Source organism: Tinamus guttatus, unplaced genomic scaffold (assembly GCF_059628265.1).
Source record: "Tinamus guttatus ecotype Peru unplaced genomic scaffold, ASM5962826v1 Tinamus_guttatus_pri_ptg000530l, whole genome shotgun sequence".
In the NCBI taxonomy this organism is placed as follows: Eukaryota; Metazoa; Chordata; class Aves; order Tinamiformes; family Tinamidae; genus Tinamus; species Tinamus guttatus.
In genome coordinates this window covers 4,261,974-4,286,195 of record NW_028289064.1, presented here as the reverse complement: position 1 = coordinate 4,286,195, position 24,222 = coordinate 4,261,974, and the positions used below count along the sequence as shown (strand labels likewise).

The 24,222-nt window shown below is 40.3% G+C and overlaps 1 protein-coding gene across 1 annotated transcript in view; it reads left to right on the top strand.

Annotated features, from left to right (window-relative positions):
• The first annotated feature begins 1,197 nt into the window (after window positions 1–1,197).
• APBB1IP (amyloid beta precursor protein binding family B member 1 interacting protein) overlaps window positions 1,198–24,222 on the top strand; it is a 42,197-nt gene continuing 19,172 nt past the window's right edge. The window contains exons 1-7 of the mRNA XM_010228048.2: window positions 1,198–1,269; window positions 4,409–4,496; window positions 5,124–5,413; window positions 10,785–10,862; window positions 12,696–12,855; window positions 16,881–17,002; window positions 23,563–23,637. Coding sequence (XP_010226350.2) covers window positions 1,198–1,269; window positions 4,409–4,496; window positions 5,124–5,413; window positions 10,785–10,862; window positions 12,696–12,855; window positions 16,881–17,002; window positions 23,563–23,637 — 885 coding nt within the window. The remainder of the gene's footprint in view (window positions 1,270–4,408; window positions 4,497–5,123; window positions 5,414–10,784; window positions 10,863–12,695; window positions 12,856–16,880; window positions 17,003–23,562; window positions 23,638–24,222) is intronic.

The window sequence follows — 24,222 nt, the reverse complement described above, 5'->3', positions numbered from 1 at the left end:
TCTTTTGTGGGGGGAGAGGGGAAGCGGGGATGGGGAGTGCTTTCAGCTGGGATTTTCATGAAATTTGGGTTTGAAATGAAGCACTTTAGTGCCAGCAAACTGCAGTGGCATCTTCTGAAAATCCTAGCTTCAAGTAAGCATAGTGCAGTTCTAGGATTTGAAAATAATTCTCAAACATGAGACATATTTTAGTGGTCTTCTCTTCTTGCCAGGCTTTGTAATCTATAGAGTTGTCCTTGTCCTCAGGGGATTCTATTTTGGCATTGTGTTAGTCCTGATCCTGTAGAGTGCACACAAATCCAATGAATCCATAGGTCTACTTATGTATTTTAAGTATGCCCACGTTTAAGCCATGTATGTGATCAGTACCAGAGTTTGCGCAATCCCTCGCAGACTGGTGCTTCTGAAAATGGTGCTTATAGCTCACGTGTTTGTCACCGTTCCATGTAGGACACCTCTTCACAAGACTCCTCTCCCTGGAGAGGAGAGATCTCAGTGGTGGTAGAGTACGAGAGAAGCTGTGTCCCTACATCAGTGTCATCTGGTCCGGCCCCACTGCTGCCTCTCCTGCAAGTGATGACCCCAGTGGGCATCCTGCAGGCCAGGCACGTTACCGAGGCCTGGTGCCCTGAGATTAGGCAAGCTGAGAGTTCTCAGAGTGTGCTAATATTTGTCAGAATTTAGGGAGAAATCCTGAGAAAGAGAGTCATACGTGTAATCATAGTCAGTTGCTGCTCTAGATAACACCTCACACCCTCCCGTTGTTTCAGCTGGTCAAGCCAAAGAAAGCAAGACTTTGGGACAAAACAACTAGGAGTTTCTCAGCCTCAAAGTTTGTTTCCTTTTCCATTTTTCACTTGCCAGGTATTTTTGATGTTTAAGATGCATCCAGCATTTATTAGCTAATGAATTCTGTGAAACGTAAATTCTAAAAAGGACTGAAGTTGTCGAGCTCATAGTGAATGCAGAGTCCAAGTGTGTGTTCAAGCGTATACAGGATTGAGATTCAGATCTGTTATTAGTTATTTCTAAACTGTACAAGGAGGCTTTCTTCTCAAATTATTGCAAGTCAGGAGCAATTGTTTTAAAACTACCTGGGAAAGCATTGTGCACGAACATTGGCTCTTCTCTGCTTTGACAGTTGCCAACATTGAAATGAACTTGTAATGATTCTTCATCTGTGGACTTCTCTTTCAGATGGAGCAAACATGTGATGATATAGATGAAATGTTCAGCAATTTACTTGGGGAAATGGACATGCTGACTCAGGTAAATACTGCTTTTTATTTCCTAAAAGATTTGAAAAATAGTGTTATGTATTAGAGAAGAGAGACAGCCCTTCTGCAGTTTTCATGTTCTTCCACTCTGAATAAATACAGAAAAAAAATATTTTGAAAAGCATACAACTGAATTTCTCTACTTGGCATTTTAAACAATAGGTGTGGAGAACAAGGTAATATCAGTGTAGATTATGAAAGAGAGCTAACTGCTTGTGAAAGATGCTTTTTCCAAAAAAAAGCAAATGAGTAACTTAAATTCCTTTTAGATGTAGTTGCAAGAATTTGAAAGCTTCAATGAGGAATCAACAGGAGTCCTGTTCAGATCAACAGGAGTCTGAGTTTTCACATATGAACATTTTGCATGTGTGCATAAATGAGATGTAGCCTGGGTAAAATATGTAAATTTTGGATATGAAAACAGCATTTTTTATGATATTGAATATATTATTTAGGAAAAAGAGTCATCTTTAGATATGTCAATATACTAAGGTACAGCTACGTGGCATTGAAGAATTTATAGAGACATTATTAGCAATACAGAATATAATCTTGAGAGGAAACAATAAAACAGCATGAACCCACTTATAAACCTACAGTTCTGGAATATTTCCTTCAAAACCTGATAAAGGAGAATCTATAATTCTAAACACAATAAATTTGCAGTATTTTAACATATGGCTGTTTGAAACGTTCAAGCTGTTATTTTGTGTTCTGTGTGAGGTTGATTGCTTGCAGCCTCGGTCTGGGGGAGTCTTTCCTCTCAGGCAATCCTCATGCTTGCTGAATCAAATGCTAATAATCCTAAACCACAAAAGAGGAATTTTGCTTATTCCACATGAAAGTCTAGATAGCGTATGGTAGTCTTAGCTACCGAACCATAATACTTTGCACCTTCTGACTGTAGCCTTCTGTAGCCTTCTGACTTATTACATTTTTTTATAACCATGTGTATAAAAGTTACATATATATGTGCATATATGCTTGTATATATGTGCATATGTATACACAGACACACATATGTATATAAAGGGAGGTTCTTTTAGGGTAATTTAATTCCATTGCCTTGCACGTTACCAAAGGAATGCTAGTTGGAATTACCTCCTTGGGTTGGACAGAGCCCTGCTGCACGTGCAGGCGATGGAGGAGGCTGAGGCCACACGTCTCCTCTGTGCTTAGCGGTCTGGGGGGGACCTCTCCCCTCCACTCTGCATGGGAGAAGGAGGCAGCGCCTATATGATAGCCTGAAAACTCTTTCTGATAGCAGAATTGCGTCTTTTGATTCTTTTAAGCTTCATTTCCTAAACCAGTCTGTAGATAGTTTTTCACACTTTCTTCCTTACTCAGCCTATCTGCTTCTAAAGTGAGTGTAAATGATAGAAGCACACAAAAATGCCCTTTCATTGTATTAAAAGGTGGAAAGCTAAATGCAGAACAGGAATCAGAGTTTTCTGCCATTTTTAATGTTATCCTCTGTTTTTTTAGCATTTAAAATAATTTCTGTTTAATTTCTCTTTGCTTATACTGTCTCAGTTTTCATTTTTGTGTCATTTTTTTGTTTTCCTGGCTGTTATAAGATGTTATTACTTTTTTTTATATATAACATTAGTAATGAAACTATATCCTTTACAGTCCTACAGTCTATTTCATAATACTGTTTGTACCCTCCCTTCTTGTACCTTTTTTTAAACTCAGGCACTGGAAAACTATCATCTCATTCACTTCCTTTCTCTCTCACCCTGATTTATACCAGGTCTGTTTTAATGAGAGTAGCTATTAACAAAGAAACAGTGTTTAAAGTTGTTCCTTCTTTGGTTTCCAGCTCTGTACAACTGCAGAAGAAGCCAATATGTGCTGGGTGGGAAATTTGTGAAAACTGCTGCCAAGTATTTGCATAAATATTCAGGGAACATGCTTGTCAATTGCAGGCAGCTCTAAGAAATGTAAATGCCCTGGTGCAAATTGAATATGAACAGAATGACATACTGTTGCAGCAGGAATTCAAACATCTTGCAGAACATGTACATACAAAGGTAGAGTTTGTAAGGTATATGAAGTAGCCCTTCCACTTTGCTCCGTGTTGGAAAGAAAAAGTGCCTGCTGTTAGCACTGCATTTTGAGAAGGAAGAGGGTCAACTGGAGGAAATGGAGAAGAACGCAATGGCAGTGATAAGAAGGGAAGGAATATGAGAAAAGTTTAACAGGGTTGCTTAGTCTGTTGAAGACAAGACTGATAATTTTTAATACATAAAAGGCTGCTTCAGAGCAGAAAGTACTTGATTCCCCATATATCTGGGTGGGGAAGCAGCAGACTACACTGGCAGAGTAGATGCTGGATTATATCTGGTCAGAGGTTTTGTTTTGTTTTGCTTGGCTTTTCTTCTTCAGAAGAGCTTAGCTCACCTGATAGGCAGATGTTGAAATACCTTCTGGTCTTGTTTCTGCAGTTCTGTAGCATTTGGTTATTCAAGCTATTATCTCCCTCACTAGGGAAGAGAAAGAGAATTTATCTTTGTTATCCTCACTCTATACACTTTTCCTACCAGGGGCTTCCTGCTTACTTAACAACAAGCTACAGGCTGGAAATTCTCTATTTGACTATGCAGATTTGCGATTTCTATTGCAAACAGCATGTCTTTTCAAACAATAGGAGCAAATAACAGCTAGGTTGCATTTATAGTAGTAAATAATGCACTCTGGACCAAATGGCATTGCATATCCTCACGTGTACACACATCCACAGCTAAACTCTTTTAAACTCCCCTTCCAAATAACAAAATAAAATGAAAAACCTCACTCCAAACCCATAAACAGTTTGACTTTATCCACTGCCTCAGCTGGAAAGAGTCACGACCTTTGCTGTGCTCAAGCCATGCCTAGGTGTGCCCGGCGTAGGCCAACATTTTGCCATTAAATGGTTGGCACGACTGAGAGACAATGCTTGAATGCTTATCTGAGCTCTGTTTAGTTTTCTGAGGTTATACCCAGATGGGTAACTAGTGTGCAGTGTTCTGTCCATCGAAGAAGAGTTAACTTCTTTTGACGCTTTCAGCCTAAGTGACTGGCAGGTATTCGTGTCTGTCATAGAAATAATGTCATCAGAGATATTTCTTTCTCTTTTACTTTAACAGAGTTTAGGGGTGGAGACGTTACCATCTCCATCCCCCAAAGCAGCCAACAAGGAATTCAGCTTTACAGTTGGTTTTAAAGATTTAAATGGTAAGTAGCCTGGTTTGTTCTTCTATTTAATAACCCCCTGCGTTTTACCCAGGGTGGGTCACAGGTGAGATCACACATTTGTGCCATTGAGGCCATGACATTTTTTAAATCTTAGAGCTCTCTGATTCTGACTTTGTCTCATGTGAATTTTAGAGTTTTTAAATGATACTAATATATGAAGATGTTCTTGATCTGGGGCTCTGTTGTGCATATTCCTGAGTGCCAAATCAAAACTTGCTGAATTATAGACTTAACTTTAGCTATATAAGCAGTCTAATGGGAGCTAATTGAACTTTGTCACTGAACATATACTTAGGAAATTTACTGGATCAGGACCAGGTTTTGAAACATATTACTGGCCTAAGACATTATCACTGAAGGTGAAACTTCCTGTATTGCCTAATTTGTATTGATTTAATTCTTTGTGTTCTAAATTTGAGTATGACCGGATAAGTGACTATTTGCAAAAGATGTCTGTTTTTTGAATCCATTTAAACATTTATTTTCTCTCCCGTTGCCCTTATATTTTGAAGTAACTACATCTCCTATGGTTTAATCTTCACTCATCTGGAAACATAGCGTTTTGTGTTGCATTCAGTCCAATATGTTTGGTATTTTTCTTTACAGAATCCCTAAGTACACTAGAGGACAAAGACCTAGATGCTTTAATGGCTGATCTTGTAGCAGATATAAATGAAGTTGAACAGCGAACTTTACAAGCCCAGAAGACTACGGGCAATCAGCAAAGTACTGCCACTCCACCTTCAACAGGCTTGGATACCGCCACTTCTCATAAATCAAGCACCTATGTTACCATTACGGGACGGTTTGGAGACGATTTGCCCCCCCCACCTCCAGACCCTAGTTTAGACCTTCCACCGCCACCACCACCACCTCCTCCTGAGCCACTCACTCAGGTAAGCCTTGGGCGAAATATTGTTCAAAAGCATTCAAAAGTTCCTATAATTTTCTAAGTGGAATTTGGCTTAGGAATAACAGAGAACTGATGTGAACATCTTGGGGGAGTTTGGCAGTGATGAAACAGTCATGAATTAGAGTGACAGTTGTTTATTATTGTGGACGCAACAATAAGAATTACTGCTCATATGTTGATAGTACAAGACGGGCATAAATCCTCGCAAAATGTTCACTCTGATGGGAAACTTTTAATAATCATTGATCAATTAACACTTTCTCACAGAGAGCTTGGCTTTGACATCAGTGTAAAGCATGGGCAAAAATCTCACTGTTCTGTGTAGGCATCACTTTGTTCATCGCCGTCTACTGCTAATCTATTCCTTTTGGTGAGTAGGCTCAAGAACTATTTACCAGGTCTGCATCTAGAATTTTTTCTTGAAACAGGAAAAGCTGTTCAATAGTGCAAAATTTGGCATTTGCTAGCACATTGAGTGCAACGCTGAGCACAAAAGGTACCTGCTTTCTCATCCAGCACTGAAGTCACTCTGCTCTTCTTGGTCTTGCCATTGAAGGAAGGTAATGAAGACCATCTGCAATATGGGACACTCTTTATTTAGGAGATGCCACAGTTATCAGTAGGTACTGTTTATAAACAGTCGGCTTACCCATATGCTACAATTTATCAGTGTTGTCACAACCTCCTCCACATTTTTCTCTCTTGCATATCTGTTTTAATCACCAAAATCAAACATGATATTTCTAGTCTTCAGCATGAGGTTGTGGAGAGGGAGATAACAAGAATTCTACTCTGCCACAGTCCTGTGAGGAGAATGTATGCATTAGAAGAATGATGCAACACAAGAAGCATGAATTTGAAATAAAAAACATAGAAGTGTCTCTTGCTTTTTCCTTTCCTTTCCTTTCCTTTCCTTTCCTTTCCTTTCCTTTCCTTTCCTTTCCTTTCCTTTCCTTTCCTTTCCTTTCCTTTCCTTTCCTTTCCTTTCCTTTCCTTTCCTTTCCTTTCCTTTCCTTTCCTTTCCTTTCCTTTCCTTTCCTTTCCTTTCCTTTCCTTTCCTTTCCTTTCCTTTCCTTTCCTTTCCTTTCCTTTCCTTTCCTTTCCTTCCCTTTCCTTCCCTTTCCTTCCCTTCCCTTCCCTTCCCTTTCCTTCCCTTCCCTTCCCTTCCCTTCCCTTCCCTTCCCTTCCCTTCCCTTCCCTTCCCTTCCCTTCCCTTCTCTTCCCTTCTCTTCCCTTCCCTTCCCTTCCCTTCTCTTCCCTTCTCTTCCCTTGTCTTTTCTTGTCTTTTCTTGTCCTATCTCTTCTCTTTTCTCTTCTCTTCTCTTCTCTTCTCTTCTCTTCTCTTCTCTTCTCTTCTCTTCTCTTCTCTTCTCTTCTCTTCTCTTCTCTTCTCTTCTCTTCTCTTCTCTTCTCTTCTCTTCTCTTCTCTTCTCTTCTCTTCCTTTCTGTTCTTTTCATTTCTTTGCAGAGGGATTGTTTACATTAAGAGAATAGAAACATTATAAAGTGACAAAAATGCTCTATTAGCCTATCTGCAACTGTACTGGTCGGTTGTGCTTAAAATCCTGAGCATTTCATTGCAATTTAAAAGTTCCCATAAACTGAATATGTATAACCTCGACATTATTGTTGCCTCTGTGTTTAGCATCATACTGCAGACATTTAGCAAGAAGAGCAGAAATTCAGTAGGAAGTGGACCTTTCTGACTATACTATAAGACAACTCACTGGATAAAGTTTCACTTGCGGTGTGAAAACTTCTGTGCTCTATTGGAGGAATGAAAGTTGTAAACATGAGGGAGGAACTTTGCTTTTTTTCCTGTATCTCAAAGATAAGTTCCTATCTTAAAGGAGTATCAATATTGTAAAAACAGCAGCTAGACCATTTCAGAAACGGAAGTCTTTTATTTAACTTGTGTAACTGATACAAGAGATGTTGTCAAGAAAAGTTCTGTTCCATGCTGTGTAAGCATGTTCTCATATTAATTTGGACATATCAAGCTTTTAAATAGACTGTATTGGAAGTATAGGCTGGAAGAGAAGCCTCTTAGATGGGCAGAAGATTCACCAAACTGCCAGGGATAGTGACGTGTGACAGCTCAGTGTCTGGCCTGGTGTTTGGTAGTGAGGGGGATTGATACTGGGGCCCACATTCAACATTTTCAGAATGATTTGAATGTTGACAGAAAGATCATCTGCGAATGTCCTGAGAATGGTTCTAAGGAACTGGCTGACATTATGAATGGCAGAGTTTCAGTGCAGAGACAGCTTGCAATGTGTGAGGACCAGGCTAAGCAAAATCATCAAAAACTCATCAAGGCGCAAAGTCCTGCACCTTGTATGGTGAAAAAAACAGCATGAACTGGTACAGTCCAGGAGATGACTGTCTGAGTAGCAGCCCTGCTGAAATGGAGCTGGAGGTGTCTTGGATGCCACACTGAGTGTGAAGCAGCGGTGTCCAGGGCAGCTCCGCAGAGAGGGATTTGGAGCCCTGGTTGACAATAGGTTAACCATGAGGCAGCAATGTGCCCTTGTGGACAAGAAATCCAATGGGATCGTGGCTGCATCAGGAGGAGCATTGCCAGCAGGTCGAGGGAGGGGATCCTGCCCCTTAGCTCTGGTGAGGCCACACGTGGAGTATTGTGTGCAGTTCTGAGCTCCCCTGTACAAGAGGGACGTGGAGCTTCTAGAGAGGGTCCAGCACTGGGACATGAAGGTGATTAAGGGACTGGAGCATCTATCATATGAGGAAAGACTAAGTGAGATGGGCCTGTTTAGTCTGGAGAAGAGAAGGCTTGAGAGGGGATCTGATCAACATGTAGAAGTACCTGGGGGGAGAATGTAGGGAGGATGGGGCCAAACTCTTCTCCGTGGTGGCCAGTGACAGGATAAGGGGTAATGGGTACAAGTTGAAACACAGGAAGTTTAATCTCCATATGAAGAAGAACTTCTTTCCTGTGAGGGTGCCAGGGCCCTGGAACAGGCTGCCCAGAGAGATTGTGGATTCTCCTTCTCCGGAAGATCTTCCAAACCCGCCTGGATGCCACCCTGTGCCACATGCTCTAGGTGTCCCTGCTTGAACAGAGGGGTTGGACTAGATGATCTCTAGAGGTCCCTTCCAATCTTAACCATTCTGTGATTCTGTGATACTTTGTTTAGCATTAATGGCTGTCTGTAGTCAAACAAACATAGGATATGTCCTTCTGTTCAAACCTGTAATACCAAGACTCTATTACTTTACATTTAAGCATTCCAAAATTAAAAATAAGAGCATTTCTTTTAAAGAAGTAGTTTTGTAGGTTTCTAAATTCTGACATTTCTTTTTAAAGCTGTCCTTATGCTAAATATGTCCTGTATATTTTCTGTGGCATTATCTACACGAGATTTACGTGTGTCTATTTGAAGATCCAGAAAAGGTGGTGATTAAGATGATATAGTAGGAAAACAAATCTTTCAGCCTGTCAAAAGCATTTGTTCAACAGTGCTAACATTTTTCAACAGAAGATTTGTTTTCTTTGTGCTAGTTTCTTTTTCTATATTGAGAAAGGCAAAGGTTATGCAAGCAGGAAAGCTCTCAGGTGAGAAATCTTTTGCACAGATTTGGACAATGTGTGAACCCTGTTCAGCACAGGTCACAGGCAGGCGAAGGCTGAGTTCCAACTGCAAGGCTCTTCAGCAGAAACCTGCCTGCATCAAGCCAGCCTCTTTGGTAAAGCAAATTTCCCTGCCTTTTGCAGAGAGATACTTTGAGATGGTAAGGAGAAGAGCATGGTCTGAAAGGCTGTTTGTTCTCTGTAGAAGGAGGACAGATGCTGTTTTTGAGTGCGTTAATCATCTGTGAGTTGTGGTGCTGCTGCACTACAGTTTTCATTACCTTCTGCAGAAAAAGAAAAAGACACTTGAGAACTGATTGTCTGACATTCGTAGTGGAGAACCTGACAACAGCAATCATGCTTGAAGCCATCTCTCTGAGGTCACACACCTCGCCTTGTATTTTTGACCTCCCACGAGAGGCTAGTACCCAAAAGTGGTGCTTTAAGAAGTACGTCTGTCAGGAGTAGTTTAGTCATGTCTAAATCTGCCTCTGGGCAGTGGCTGGATTATGTAACCTTCTTAACTCTTTTTTTTTCTATAATTCTGTGATAATCTGTAGCATGTCTGAAGAAGGATGTGGTGACAATGCCCAATTAGACCTACATGTTTCTTGCACTTGCTTCTCTCATAAACTACAGCCATTCTGGTCCTGGCCTGCCTATAGTCCCAGGGTGATTTTAGGATAGAAAATGGAGGGAGAAGGTAACACAGAAAAAAAAATGTGTGAAGGCAGGGCAAGAACTGCCTCCCATAGTTACTGGTTGGAAGCTGAATGTGCTTGTGAGTAGCACAGCACTAATTCCCAATTCTGTTAAGGGAAGGGAAGCGTGGAGTTGGAAAAGATCGACAGGCACAGTTGAAATCAGTGAAGGGAACCAGGGATTTAATGCTGGAAAGAAACACAACACACTAGTAACATTAACAGTCCAGGGCAGCACCAGAAACAGCAGTTAGTTGATGCCCCAAATGTATCTTTTGAACTCGGCAGATCACCTGGGCTGACAGCTGGACAATAGATGTCCAAAAAGAAATAGTCCAAATCTTTATATCAGCCATAAAGGCAAAGTATTTTTGGATCACAAATCTCATTCATTTGTAAACAAAGAGCTTGGTCTTACAGAAAAAGGTATAGATGTCTGATGCAAAGGTATAGATGTGGCTGCATTGATGTGAGTGGGTCCTTTACCAGGTTGAAAGCCCATGATTTCACCCAGCTGAAGGTCTGCTCCTCTCTGGAAGTACACATGCAGTAAGAGCTTGCGAATAGCAAGCCAAGGAATTTGAGTCAATGAATTTGTTAAGTGGCATTATTGCAAACCTGTTTTTCAGTAAGAACCTAAAAACTCTAGTTCTCTAAAACCTGCAGAGAGAGATTGAGTTTTCTTTGAAGCAGCTGCATCCATGGTGCTCTTTCATTTGGATTAGATCTTCCCACATCTTCTCTTATGTATCAGCTGTGACCCATAAGGAAACGCAGAAAAGCCCATTTTTCAAGCATTCCTGCAGCATATGAAGAACTGATCATGAAAGAGCTGTACAACTGGACAACAAAAGGAAGCACTAGGCCTGTAAATCAAACCCTTAGGCTGGAGAGATTGACTCAAGGAAAGCCAGGGATTCCCTGTAACAGTGAGATTTCCCACAGCAAGCCCAAGCCCAGTGTTCTGGATATAAATAACAAGAAACAACTCTTTTCAAGTAAATGTAAAGCTGCTAGCCTTATTTAATGAAAAGTATAATGAACATGTTGTATCTTTTCAGGAAGAACAAGAGGCACAGGCTAAAGCTGACAAGATTAAACTTGCATTGGAGAAAATGAAAGAAGCCAAAATTAAAAAGGTGGGATTTAAAATAGTGAAGTGCATAATAGCTGTTGAGAGAGTATCTGTTTTCATTATTCTCAATAATAAAGTTCTTACTAAGATCATTAGTTTTTTTCATATTTTGCCTTTAATTTGAAACAAACATCAGAAGATGTCCTGTAGAGCTGTCTGGTCATCTGAGTGTACAGAAGTCTCTAGGAGAACATAACTTCTTAGTGGACTTGAAAGGCTGTATCTACTTTTTTTTTTTTTTCAGTGATGAGGCAAAGTCCACAGTACTGATATTTTGCTCTAGAGGATGTGAATGTACATAAAAATGTTGCTTACTTGTACTGCATTGATTCCAGAAGTATTAAACTTCATTTTTGCAATAGCTGTAGAGACAGCAAATCCTAATTAAATAAATTAGCAAGTTTTGTAAATTCTTTCATGGCAGTGCAGCAGTCTACAAAAATACCAGAGCTGGCTTTAGATCAAGAAATATGAAAATAGAAGCTTCCAGACAGTGTCAGTCCTGCAGTGTGTTATATAAATATGCCCTATCATCACAAGCGAGTTTCCAAATCTGTACCCACTGCAGTGTACCTCACTGTAATGTGTGGCACAGGGATACCCTACGACTCCAGCTGAACTCAACAGCAGCTGCAAATATTCAGGAACTCTGAAAAAGTGGGTGCAAAGGAAAAACAGTTGTGACATTTCAGTTGTGCTCAAATAGGAGATGGAAAATGCCTGAGATGAAGGTCTTCCAAAAATGGTTCAGTGCTTCCAATAAATCTGAGGGTGTCCAAACTTGAGATAGCTCCCAAAGACTTTTTTGTTTCTTTTTGCATACTGAATATCTGAAGCAAACAAGCAGAAGTAAGACTATTACTTCTTTGAATCTACTTTGTTGTTAAGTTCTATGTATAATTGAATTACTATGTCATATTTGAATTCCAGTAAAGTTTGAAGACTAAAGAAATTTGCTCTTTTCAGTTTTGCAAAAGGATGGAAGTCTCCCGCATGTTTCTAAGCATTTGAAACACTATAACCAGACAAAAATCTCATTTTTCCCCAAATGTGTTTTAGATTACGCACATACAACATTTCTTCTTCTCTATAGTATGTGCTGCAGCTGAGCTGCTTTTTTTACACAGGAATATATGCAAGGGTTGGAATCAGAGCAAGTTCCTTGGTTTTACTTGCCTTTCCTTTCTAGGATACAGTGTAGTTTTTCTCCTGGGAATCCTTGCTTTCTGCTTCTACCTCAGCTTCAACAGAGATTCTCTCTGTTACACCAAAGCCTCTTATACGACTGTTGTAAAATAAGGAGATATTTAAATAAGATGGCATGAAGAAGCCCTCCCAATTCGCCAGTTTAGTTTCATGTTCTGTGTATAGCTTCTGGAGACAATGTTCTTCTGTTTTCAGTACAAGGAGAGGAATTTAAATATCTCAGCATTTTCCTCATTTAAAAGTAAATTATGCCTGTCCACACTTCAAGCCTTCCTTAAGGATACGCTGTCCTTTTGCCATGGTCACCCTATCAAGCATTTTCCCTAACTGAGTATCTAGAAGATTTAGTGATTTCTCTCTATGGAGACTTTCTCTCCATAGCGGTTTCACCTTTCCTGAAGTCCTACACAGGACCAAGTTAATTTCTTTTTTTTTCAAGAAAAGATCTTTATTTCGGTGGCAGCGTAATGTAAAAGCTTCCAAGCTTTATTATTCCCTCAGCTCCCAGTGGGACAGGATGCCTTTGAAACAGTAATAACCTGCCTTAATCTTTCTTATCTGTGCTAGCAGATTCAGACTAGCCTTTTACTTGCTTCTGAAATTAACTGGCTCTTTGTGATCCCTTGCTCAGCTGGTTGTCAAGGTGCACATGTACGATAACAGCTCAAAGTCGCTCATGGTGGACCAGCGGCAGGTGACACGGGATGTTTTGGACAATCTCTTTGAGAAAACCCATTGCGACTGCAACGTGGACTGGTGTCTCTATGAAATGTACCCAGAGCTGCAAATCGGTGAGTTATGCGGTGATGGGGTCCTGTGGGAACATGGAGCAGATAGGAACCGTGCATCCTATGGTGTGGGCAGGCTTGGAAAGTTGATTAGTAACATCAACATTACATTAGTAACTGCCCTTGTGCCAGTTGTGTGTGAGGTTTTGCTGCTGAAAGACTTTACCTGAACAAAGGGATTGTGAATATTGCCTGAGGGCAAAGTGATGGTGGTATTGAGCATCCTGAGGGAAAGCTGTGGGAAAGCACTCAGGCCGTTCTCGCTCAGGGATGGAGACCTCTGAACCCCAGGGCTGCTGCTTGCAGGAGGCTTCCTGCAGGCCGCTTTCCCATCACCCAAAATTTACCCAACGCAGAGGGGCCGTGGGAATTTTACTCTGTTTGTCAAAACCCTGGTGGACCTCCTTACACACGTACTCAACCCACTCTGTGAAGGAGGGATGCGGTGCCAAGGGTCTGTCAGCAGGATCAAAAGGTCTGTGAGCAGTCCAGCAGCACTGGACAGAGAAATGCTGCAAATTAACGAGGGGGTCTGAAAAGCATTTCAATCACTTTTCATGTGTTTCACTTGCTAGAGTCATATGAAGTAACTAATGTGGCCTCCAAATCCCTAGGAAGCAGCTGTTCAAAACTTGTGCATTTTTGGTGCACCATGATGAGTTTTGCCTCAAACAGGCACTGAACATGAATTAACATTGGAGCACTCTCTCATTGCCAGTTATTTCAGAGTCTTTTCTGTTGGCAAGACTGAAAGTACATTCACATCAGAAGGAAAAGGGACATTGCTGAAACTTTCTTCCACAGTAGCATTTGACCTGGAGAAACTGGAAGTTATGTTTGACCCAAAGAAACTAGAAATAATCTTTTGCATTCTCAATGTACAAACTTCCAGGACAGATGTGAAAATGGACGAAGAAAGTTAAGTATCAGTATCACTCTAAAAGAACCTCAGGAATAATGATTCTACAACACTAAAACAAAGAAATGGAAAAAATGGTTTGGAAAAAGCCTGACTTTTCCAAGTCGGGAACGAGCAGATAGTCATCTGTCTGTAAGAAGTTCAGGGACAATAACTGCCGAGGAGTCTTTCTACTCCATTAAAATGATGCATGAAGCAATATTGGCAGATTCTTTTGTATACACTAATCTTAACTAAGACTGCAAATGTCACTAGTCCCTGGAAATTTCACAAATGTCACTTTGAATAGAAATTAAATGTCTCAGAAAGTTGCTTCTTCTGGTCTGGCATGACTTAGACAAACATTCATGAGTGCTAGGATTACAACATGCAAAGAAATTGTTTTCTGAATGCCTACAACCATTGAACAAAAATTTACTTGTGTTTTTTTTCATAATCTGGGTAGAAATTTTCAATTCCCTTTCATGTAACTAAAACTGAAGGGTCTCAGGAAGGTCATATGCTACAAACACTGGGATTTTAGTGTTTAGACTTTTTTTTAAAAAAAAAGTTAAAAAAATTAAAATATTTTAAAAAAGAATCTCTTTAGTCTCAGTTAATGTTGGTTGCTTTGCACTGTAGTAATACAGTTTTATTGAAAATGAGAGTAATTCTTTACGATTTTAAAAGTCAAGAGAGAAGATGCATAGGGAAGGGAGTAAATCAGTAGGAGAAAGAAAAAGTCTATGAACTCCCAAGGCAGGTGCCTACCCTCTGGTCTAAATGAGCTGGGAATGGAGCCCTTTTGTTTGCAGCAGCAGATTTTGATTTGGATGAACTAGTGCATACTCTTTCTTCTGCTTCCAATAGGCAGCAAAATGCAGTTCATTTTGTTCAAAATTATAACAATGTAGCTATTATTTATTCCTCCTACTATCCTTGGCAGTTCCAGATAGCTTTATTACTGTCAGCATGCTTAATAGACAGTCTTTGCTGGTCTTTCCTTTTTACATGCTTCCCATGCTAGAATCTAAGAGAAGAAAATTACATTCACTGTAAAAAGCAAATCTAGCAAATACTCCAGACTGGTGAATTGATATTCCGGAAGATCCATGACAGAATATGTCTATTCACTCTGACAGACAATTGTTGCAATTAAAAAAGCTATATTTTTAGATTAATTGCTTGTTTTAAAATATCATGAATGTTTTCAATAGTGTGACAGTGATGTAACACTGGGTGGTAAATATCTTGTTACAGAGAGTAAACCGTCAAATCAAAAAAAGACCCACCTAGTGATGTTAAGATCGTAGCTTTAACACAACAAAAGCCTGGGACTGGAAATCAAACAAAGCTGGATGTGACAGAAATTGCTCCTAACTAAAGAACACATGATGAGAGAATAAAATTTTGCTTCCTTACTGCTTACTCCCACATTCGCCTTTCTTTGATCCATGATTTGGTATTGGCATATAGGACAACATGTGCACTAGATATATTCCATACCACCTAAAGGTTTGCAGTCTGGTAGTTTCCTCCTGTAAAATCTTTCTCCATCTAAACGAAAAAGATTAAGAGATATTGCTGAAATGCAACTTCTACCTATCTTTTTATACATTTTATATATTTAAGCACATTATCTGAATATACTAAATTTTTAAGGGTAATTGCATGCCACTCCTTATGTCCTCAGAATCCCAGATCTTCTTTGATTACTTAGTGCTGTGCTGTTACAGAATTAAGTAAACAATTTAGATGCTGTTAGTGAATTTACTGCTACAAAATTATTATAAATTAAGTCATTGTATTCTTTCTGTTCCCCAGTATAATTACTCTAGGTAAATAGGTTTGCTCCTACATCTAGAGAATTATTTTAGAGCTATCCTGGAATATAAGATACTGTTTACCTTTCAAGTAGTTGCTTGGGTTTTTTGTGATACTTTATATTTCCAGTTTATTGCAGAAATACTAATTGCTAAATGAAAAGTATTATTAACACAAAAGAAGTAGGATAACAAAGTTTGTGTTGTTAAGAAACTGCAATTTATGTATGAACTGGCCATGATGTCTAGTCTGTAGTTCATAGAAGTTGGCAGTTGTTTAATTCCCAAAAGTTAGTTTTGAGGGGTCACACTGAACTCCTGACAAAATAACAAGCCGTATTACAGAGAGCTCATAAATATGTGCTGGGTTATCTTCTCTTACACTAAGCCAATCTAGGCTGTTGAGAAATGTGGTCAGCAGAGACCACTGAAAAGAGAATACAGCTGTTCATAGGAACTGCCAAAATCATACTGAAACTTAGCCTTGTTTTTTTTTTCATCACATATAATGAATTTGTAGAGAAATGCATATAGGTGCTTCCAAAATTGCTTGTGAAATCAGGCTGACATCCTTTCTCTTCCAAAGGGGATTTATGTGACTGTTAAATTACTTCATAAAAACAAAAGTCCAGAAGGAGAGGTCAAGAGTTCCTTAATGTCAGCATAACCTGGTAGCTTTTCTGGGTGACAGATTTAGTTTCCAGTCAGCAAAGTAAGGGATAGGATTGACATGAGGTCTCCCTCTCCCTCTCTGGTGAGGTTTTTAACTGCTGATATGCTGAGTGAAAGAGTAGATCTTCACATTGGTTTATCAGTTTGCCTTCCTATTTCTTAGTTCTACTGTTTCTGGTTTTAAATGTGGTTGTCTGGAAGAAAAGATTTTATTCTGAATGCATAGCCTTCTTCCTGGTGGCAAAAAGTGATTTTTCACTTGTTTCGGTAAATAAAAAAATAAGAAAATTAATTTTCTCACAAAAACACTGAAATCATTGAGGGACATGGGTGTAACTGTCTTCTCCTGTCAGGACACACTTTCTACCATTCACAGTCTCTCAGCAGCAGCAGAGAAATGCAGGAGGAGTCCAAGAAGATGCCAGTGCTACATAGAGCATGGTCTGTAGCTGATTTGTGCTTCCACCGGACACTGTTTTCATGTGGTTTTGCTCTTTGAAAAGAGGGCTGGGCTCGCCAGTTCCGAACAAACATCAGCTAATGATTTCACTCAGAAACAGGAATTTCCATTTGCAGCCTTGGGAGAGGAGAGAGTGAGTTTGAATGTCTTACATTATGGTTTTTTGTCTCTCCAGAAAGGTTTTTTGAAGACCATGAAAATGTTGTTGAAGTGCTGTCAGGCTGGACTCGAGATACTGAGAATAAGATTCTATTTTTGGAAAAAAGTGAAAAATATGCTTTATTTAAAAATCCCCAGGTAAGGTAACAAGATATTTGGAAAAGAGTCTGCAATTATGTAGTCCATATGTTGCATATTACCCTATTGGTTTGCTCTGTCAGTTCTAAATTATTGAAAGCAAAATGCATACTTCAGCAAAAAAAGAAGACATCAAAAAGATGAAAAGACATCAAAAAGATGAAGCATGTGAAAATTAGTTCTTTCTGTTCCTTTCTGTTAATATTTTTAAAGCCATATCTGTAATGGTAAAAAATAAGGCAGGTATTTCTCCACTGGTACAGGCTTTTGCCTAGGCACAGCTCTCAGAATTGGAGTGAGATGGGACAATGGTAAAAACCTGAATTTTGTCAGTACTGTAGTATCCACCATGATTTCCACAGATGAGCATCAGCCTTTCCTTACAGGCTAACTTTTTCCACTTGCACTTGAAACTATATGAAAAGAATGCTGAGTACTAACGAGAAAGTTTACCTGAAAGAGTGGAAGAAAACTTTGGTAGCCAGAACTCTGTGCACATTGACTCTGTAAAATGAGGACGTGCACAATGACAGCTACAAATTATACAGTATATATATATATAAATCATTTCTTTCTGGTTATATGCAATAGAAACGATGTTTACAAAGACTTTGGTATATACAGGTGCTGGATTCTCTGGTGCTCAATTTTTTTGCTTTGTCAGATGTCTGTTACCTTGCTTAATATCTGGTGTGATCCTGAGGACAGCAAGGTAACAATGAGCAATCCTTCACTGCAGGAAGAAAAAAAAGTAAAATAAATAATTTGGCAGCAAAGCTCACTCAGCTGTTCAATTGGGAAGGTTTTTTTAGTTGAGCCAGTGCTTCAAATAAAACCTGCAGAGAGGAAGTTTCCTTCATTCACATAGCAAGTAACCACAGAAGGGAAAGAAAACTTACCCCGCAGCGTACATGGATTCATGTTGACTTTTTTAATATTAAACAGCTGAAGCCACGTTTGGAAGTAAAATATACATGACGGCTCAGGATATCATAGTTTCTGGGGCACGTTAAAGACAAGTAGTAGCAGTGGTTAGGTGGTGTATTTGACCTGTACACCAGTAATGTTATTTGCCATGGCTCAGGGCACGGTCTGGAAGTACCTTTTGAGGAGCAGATTTTTGTGGAGACTCTAGCTGTTTTGATTGCAATGACCATTAGAAATAAAGGTGACCCAAAACAAACTCAGATAAGATCCTAACTCTGTCCTGCCGCTCACACTGAGCTTGCTCAGGACATGTTTGCAGTCCTTGAGCTTCAGCACCTCTGTGATAAGCCCTAAAGAGGGCTTAGGGGGAAACTGCTTCAGTCGTGACCATCACACTATTTTGGCAGTGATAGCATCTAACCACCTGTCAGGCTCAGTAAATTCACACAGTGTGAGGCATACGGAACAGTGCAGTCATATCAGCACTACTTCCTTTTGGCAGAAAATAATCAGTATCGTACAGCCAGAGCTCATTCTGGATTACAAAACATGGTAAAACAGAATATACAATCTGCAGTGAGTCTCAGAGTAAATCAACGCAGAGGCTGAGTTGGTGGGTGGCAGAGCACGTGACTGTGCAGCTACCTACTTACAGAAATGGTTGTGCAAACAAGGGAAACTGAAATCCAGAGCTGTGGTGCTGTGTTCTTACACTGTGGGCCTCTTCCTGCTCCTCACTCAGGTTATGCTGAGGTTGCTTCACGAGTTCATTCGGGGCGTACAGAAATTGCAGAGTGCTTTCTCACTGGCCAGCAGCATTGGCCTTACTGTGCTCCCATTTAGTGCTCCTTCCGTCAGAGGTTTTCTGCAGGGATGAAAGCCTCAATTTGGTAACTTGTGATTTTTTTTTTCTAGAAGAAAGAGGCAATTTGCAAGGGCGGTCAGACACCCAAATTTTATTTGTAGACAAATTAGTGATTTAATTAGATGCATTCCTAAACACAGCACCACCACCAGTGCCGGTGGAGCTCTGGAAGAGATCGGTGATCTGTGCTAATATTCCTCATGTCTTTCTATACCAATATAACTAGACATGTACCTGATATCGAATAAACAACAATTACTTAAACATTTCATTTTCTAAAGAGCAACTAAGGTTATGAAATGCAGGAGTTATCCTCCATTTCTCTGCTTGCAACATATTGCTCAGCGTCTGGTAGTAGCTGTTTACAAAAGATTGTCACTGTCATCATGCAGGTCCTCTAATATTTATCACACCTTTGTTTCTCAGAACAAATTTTGAAAGCATTTGGAATGCATTTCGAGAAAAAGCTTTGGCAGAGCCCGCGGTCTCTCCTTCACAAAACCAGGCACATTTTCACCCTCTCCTCGCTGGAGTGTAATTTACCCTGCAGGGATTTCACAGTAAAAGCCTGTTCTACAAATGGCATCCGTGACTCATCTGTAGAGACAGAAGGTCATGAGTCCATGACTAAAGAGTGAAACAAAAATATGTATCAGTACACGTGGAAATAAAGAAAACCTTTATAACATGGGAGAGGTGACACTCTGTCACGTGGTGCCAGGATGCTGGGCTGACCTTTGAAATGGAAGGTTGTCAGGTTTCAACACCTCTTTTCAAAGACTTCAGAGTAATTCTCAGCTAAAAGAGACTATATCACAATGAAAGATGTAGGAAACATGTTTGTTTTATTTGAGCAAGGTTATTTGTAAGGTACAGCTGAATCTAAACTCCTGACTCTAAATTTTAGTCATGCTTTTAAATCACTGCATATTTGATTTTTGCTTAAAAGATTTTTGATTTTCTGTGTTTCTCTGTTGCTGGTAGGAGCAGATGAAGAAATGAAACCATGTAAACAACACCACATTCATACAGAACTTTTTTGTACAGTTTTTACATAAATTAGTAAAAATGTGGATACAGCAAGTACTTTTTGCTTCTGCTCCCCAGTTGGTAAACCAAGAGCAAGAGCTGTAGCCTCCAATAGAGAATGCAAACACTGAATTCTCATTTTGTTTTTTTCCCCAAATAAGATTACTGAGCAGTATGGATATGGATATAAAAGGATATGGAGTAAGAATTTCTAATGTCTTTCTTAACAGGCTGGCTATACTGAATTCTATTATCAGATATGTATATTGAAGCCAGTTAAATCTGTTTGATATCCAGCAGCTGATTCTTTTAATGACTTCTCCAGCCATTAATGACTCTGTAAATCAGATGTTTTTGTCTCCACTGTTACTCTGTGATGAGAACAGAAGTGTGGCACTGAAAATGACTGTTCAGTGGGCTGGCAAATGCACAAATAAATTGAAAAGACAGAGGAGAAGTGTTTTTCACTGTGCTTCCAATATTTAGTGATCTTAATGTCTTTTTCTATTAGTGTATTTCATCTCTTCATTTTTACAAATGCAGAGATACGGAAGATGGCTCAGGAGGCTTGGCAGTGCAGTAGTTACGGGTACTGCTCCTGCAGTGATCCAAATTTGGTTTGCTTACGAGTGACATCAGAGATTTATAAATTTTAATTCAAAATTCAAAACCATTTCTTTCTTCTGCTGTTGTTTGAGGATTATACAGTGGACAGACAGCAGGCCTGAATATTTTGCCTGCCTCCACAAAAGAGAAATGACTAAGTAGACAGGTTGTGTGCATAAACTTGGGGAATTCTGCAGATTACAGTACAAAGCACCAAGTTAACTCATACTGGCTATGAAATCTTTACAGGCGCTCCCTTTGTGTATATGGAATTCCCTATAAAACAAAATCATAGGTGGGTCATTAGCTAATTTTGGTACTGTCCTACCCTGGCCTGCACGAGCACAGGGGAAATGTTGGCATAATGTCTCGCAGGGATGTTGTGCTTGGCTAGCACTACCCATCTGCATTATTCTGGATCAGGCAGAGGGATGCAGGAGAGCAGTTGGCTTCCTGGTGGCCTCAGCTGGTCCGTGGTCCTTGCAGGCATAGGGATGAGTTCAGCAAAACCCTGCGGCTGTTCATCTCTGCAGCAACTAACCCAAACAGAGCAAACAAGCAGACCCAAAGACAACGTGTGCCGGCACACGTTGATGGGTTAAACAACTCTTTGTACTCAAAAGTTATCATGCCAAGAGGATGGATCCATCCTGTTGAGTAAGCTCAGCTGTCTGTCAAGAGAGAGACACCTTCTTTTGGAAATAAAATACCCAGTGAATTCTCACGTTGGTGGACTTATTCAGTAAGCTGCCTGTAGCCAAATCTTGTCACAGTTATGGCTGAATATCCCAAATCAAACATGCTTTTCCCAGTGGTGTCTTCGGACAGGAGCTTGCCTCTTACCGTGACTTAGAATGACCTCTGGTGGACGCATGTGGCTGCCTCCTACATGATGAACACTTCTGATCAAAAATAGGAGACCACACAGGGAGAAAACAAGTACAGTGCACAATCTGCTCTCCAGGTCCTCAGCCACTGGCAAGCAATAAGCACCATGTACTTCCAGATACCAGGAAGGCAGAAACATAAGGGAGGTACTCAGTAATAGATGAAATGTGTGTTGAGAAGTGAAAGATGAAATCGTACATCTGTGTTATGTTGGTTTGGGTGACAGAGCCCTGTTTCCCTGATGAAAAAGCTACTTTGTTAGTGATCTAGCATGAATGTCATTACAGACTTTGTTCCTTTACTATTGACTGTGTAGGCACAGGGTGGTCTGTGCTTTTGCTAAATAAATGCCAGATGCTTGAACGTCAATCAGTTGTAATCAGAGCAGCTTTGTTTTCTTATTATCAGTACACTGATGTCCAACCAAGGCAGATGAGCAGAGTAAAAATGTGCCCAGGCCGTTTACGCTGCTATCAATCCTATATAAGAATTTTAGCCTGTTTCCCAGTAAGAGCAGCCGTTCTGTTGGAAGCTCCAGTTTCCTTCTCATGGCCATGCCATAGATAGACTTGCAGGTGCCTGTGTTTCTGAGGGCTCTGCCTGACTGACTTACTGCGAACTTTTAAGAAAGCAGTTTTCAAAGAACTGCTTTTGAGACCCTCCACACCTCTTCCCCTTCCTCTCCTGGTGCCTTCCAAAACCCATCTGCCCTGAGTGTTGTATTCTGCTGCTCAAAACACTGCTTGAGAAAGGAGATGTGGTTGTGTGGAGAAGCAAGGTTTCACTTCTAAGCCATTTTGTTGTAAACACGGGGTGTTGCCATGGCAGGCTTGTGTGCTTATTTCGTATGGTGTAGCGACAGCATGCTGCTTTCATCGTTTTTATGTTTCTCCTTAGTCTTTTGGTAATGTTTGGTAATGTGTTGCAGTTTAGCCTTTGAGTACCAGAGCAAAAATGCATGTAGATATTGCTACATTCTCATAACCTTAAGGCGTATATCACCAAAAAATAAAGGTGGGGAGATACGAAATGTCAGATAAACTCTGCTGCTTTTCTTTCTACAGAATTGCTGACAAATTACAAAATTACAATAGTTTTTAAGGGGATACCTTTCAAAATTTGCTGAGTCTTTGCATTTTTGCTTGTTTTGTAGAAAGCAGATTTTGCTGCTTTGCTACCCTTTTTCTGCAAGCCTGACTTTTGACTGTCCCTTCACCACATATTTTGCAAATCTAAGTGGCTGTTCTGCACAGCCCTTCCTTTAGAAGATGATTGACACCAGCACTTCGTGTGCATCATCTTCGCTCCAAATGTCCCTCAAGGCACAGCATAACTCCCTGATCCCCTGCTTGCTTCCCACATGCCTCAAACCATAGCTGTTCTGTGCAATTCCTGTGTGGTGTGGACGTGGGCAAAAGTGTTTCTGCCGCTTGGAGTTGCTGATTGCAGGCAGCTGTGAGCAAGCACGAGGCTCTCTGCTCCCTGGGCTGCGGGGGCAGAAGGCACCGGGGCCTTCATGCGTGGCGCACCACAGAGCTGCTCTCCCAGGGTCAGGGAGCCCCTTCCCAAACGCAGGCCTGTGATCCAAGCAGGGATCTGGACTGCACATGCCAAGCTGTTGTGGTGGTCACTCAGTGCCCTGCTTTCCTCTTGCTTTTCAACTATTTCGTTGGATAAAAATATTCTACAGGGAATGAGTTGTAAAAGTAGGGGGAAGTGACTTTGAATGAAGCACTTGCTGTTAAAATTAAGAGCTGAAGCATGTCCAAAGCACCAGGCACGGAGGAGGGCAAACTACCAAAAATGACTTGCTAGAAATAAATGCTGTCTGGTTTTGGTATTGCTTTTTCTCTGTCAGCATCAGTGTGCAATATAATGTTATGTTCTCTAACACCTCTGTAATAATACAGGAAGCTGTGCAGGTTGGAATGATGAAATCAAACCCCTTGCTCCAGAAAAACAGCCAAATAAAAAGAAGGCCTAAGCCAGTGTTTTTTAATATTGAAGGAGGCTGTATGTATATGAGCAGAAGTAATTTTATACTGCTTTTGAATTAAATTCAAAGAATTAAAACTTGTGGGCAGGCAGCCTGTGATTTAGGTTGTCTATAACAAGAGGATTCCTTAAACATCTGCCTCTCGTATCGGTTAGTTGGACACCCAGGATGAAAAGGCCGAATATATATTGAGTGGGGTAACAGCCTTGTCTCTATAACTAACATCAATTTCTTCTGTGTCTTACTCAGAATTTCTACCTAGCAAACAAAGGGAAGAATGGAGGCAAAGAGATGAATGAGAAAAACAAAGAGGCTTTACTGGAGGTAAGCCAACTTTCTAGGCTGATGATGCAACCATTGCCAAAACCCTGCTCCCATCTGCATCTGCCTGCAGCAACGGGCTGAGCGCGTTGTGGGCATCACAGGAAGCTCTGTGGTGGTTCAGAGCGGTTTTGTGCCTTAGGTTTAGTCTGTGACTTTTCCTCTGCAGCTGCTGCTCACCACTAAAAATGTGGATTTTATTTCTGTATAAATATTTTAGGATTACATTTATATTTATCATAGAAAATAAATGTTGGGAATTTTTTTGTTGTTGTTGCTAGAACCCAGTGGTATGAAACTGGTTTGGTTTAGTGAAGTCCTCAAATCTGTGAAGATTAATGCCATGAAACAAAGTAAAAACAAGGTTGTATGAATTCAAATAAAGAAGCACTGTGCAGCATGCACCAGTGGATTACGGGTAAGGCTGGTCTGTAGCAGAACTACTGCTTTTTGAAGGAGAAGTACATGTTCTTCTCATGACCGAAAATTATCATCTGTACTAAAACAGAAGAACCTTGGCATTTTTTTCAGGAAGTCTAGACTCTTGCCTTCCCTCTTAAAGTTTTAAATCAGTTGTATGAGAGAGAA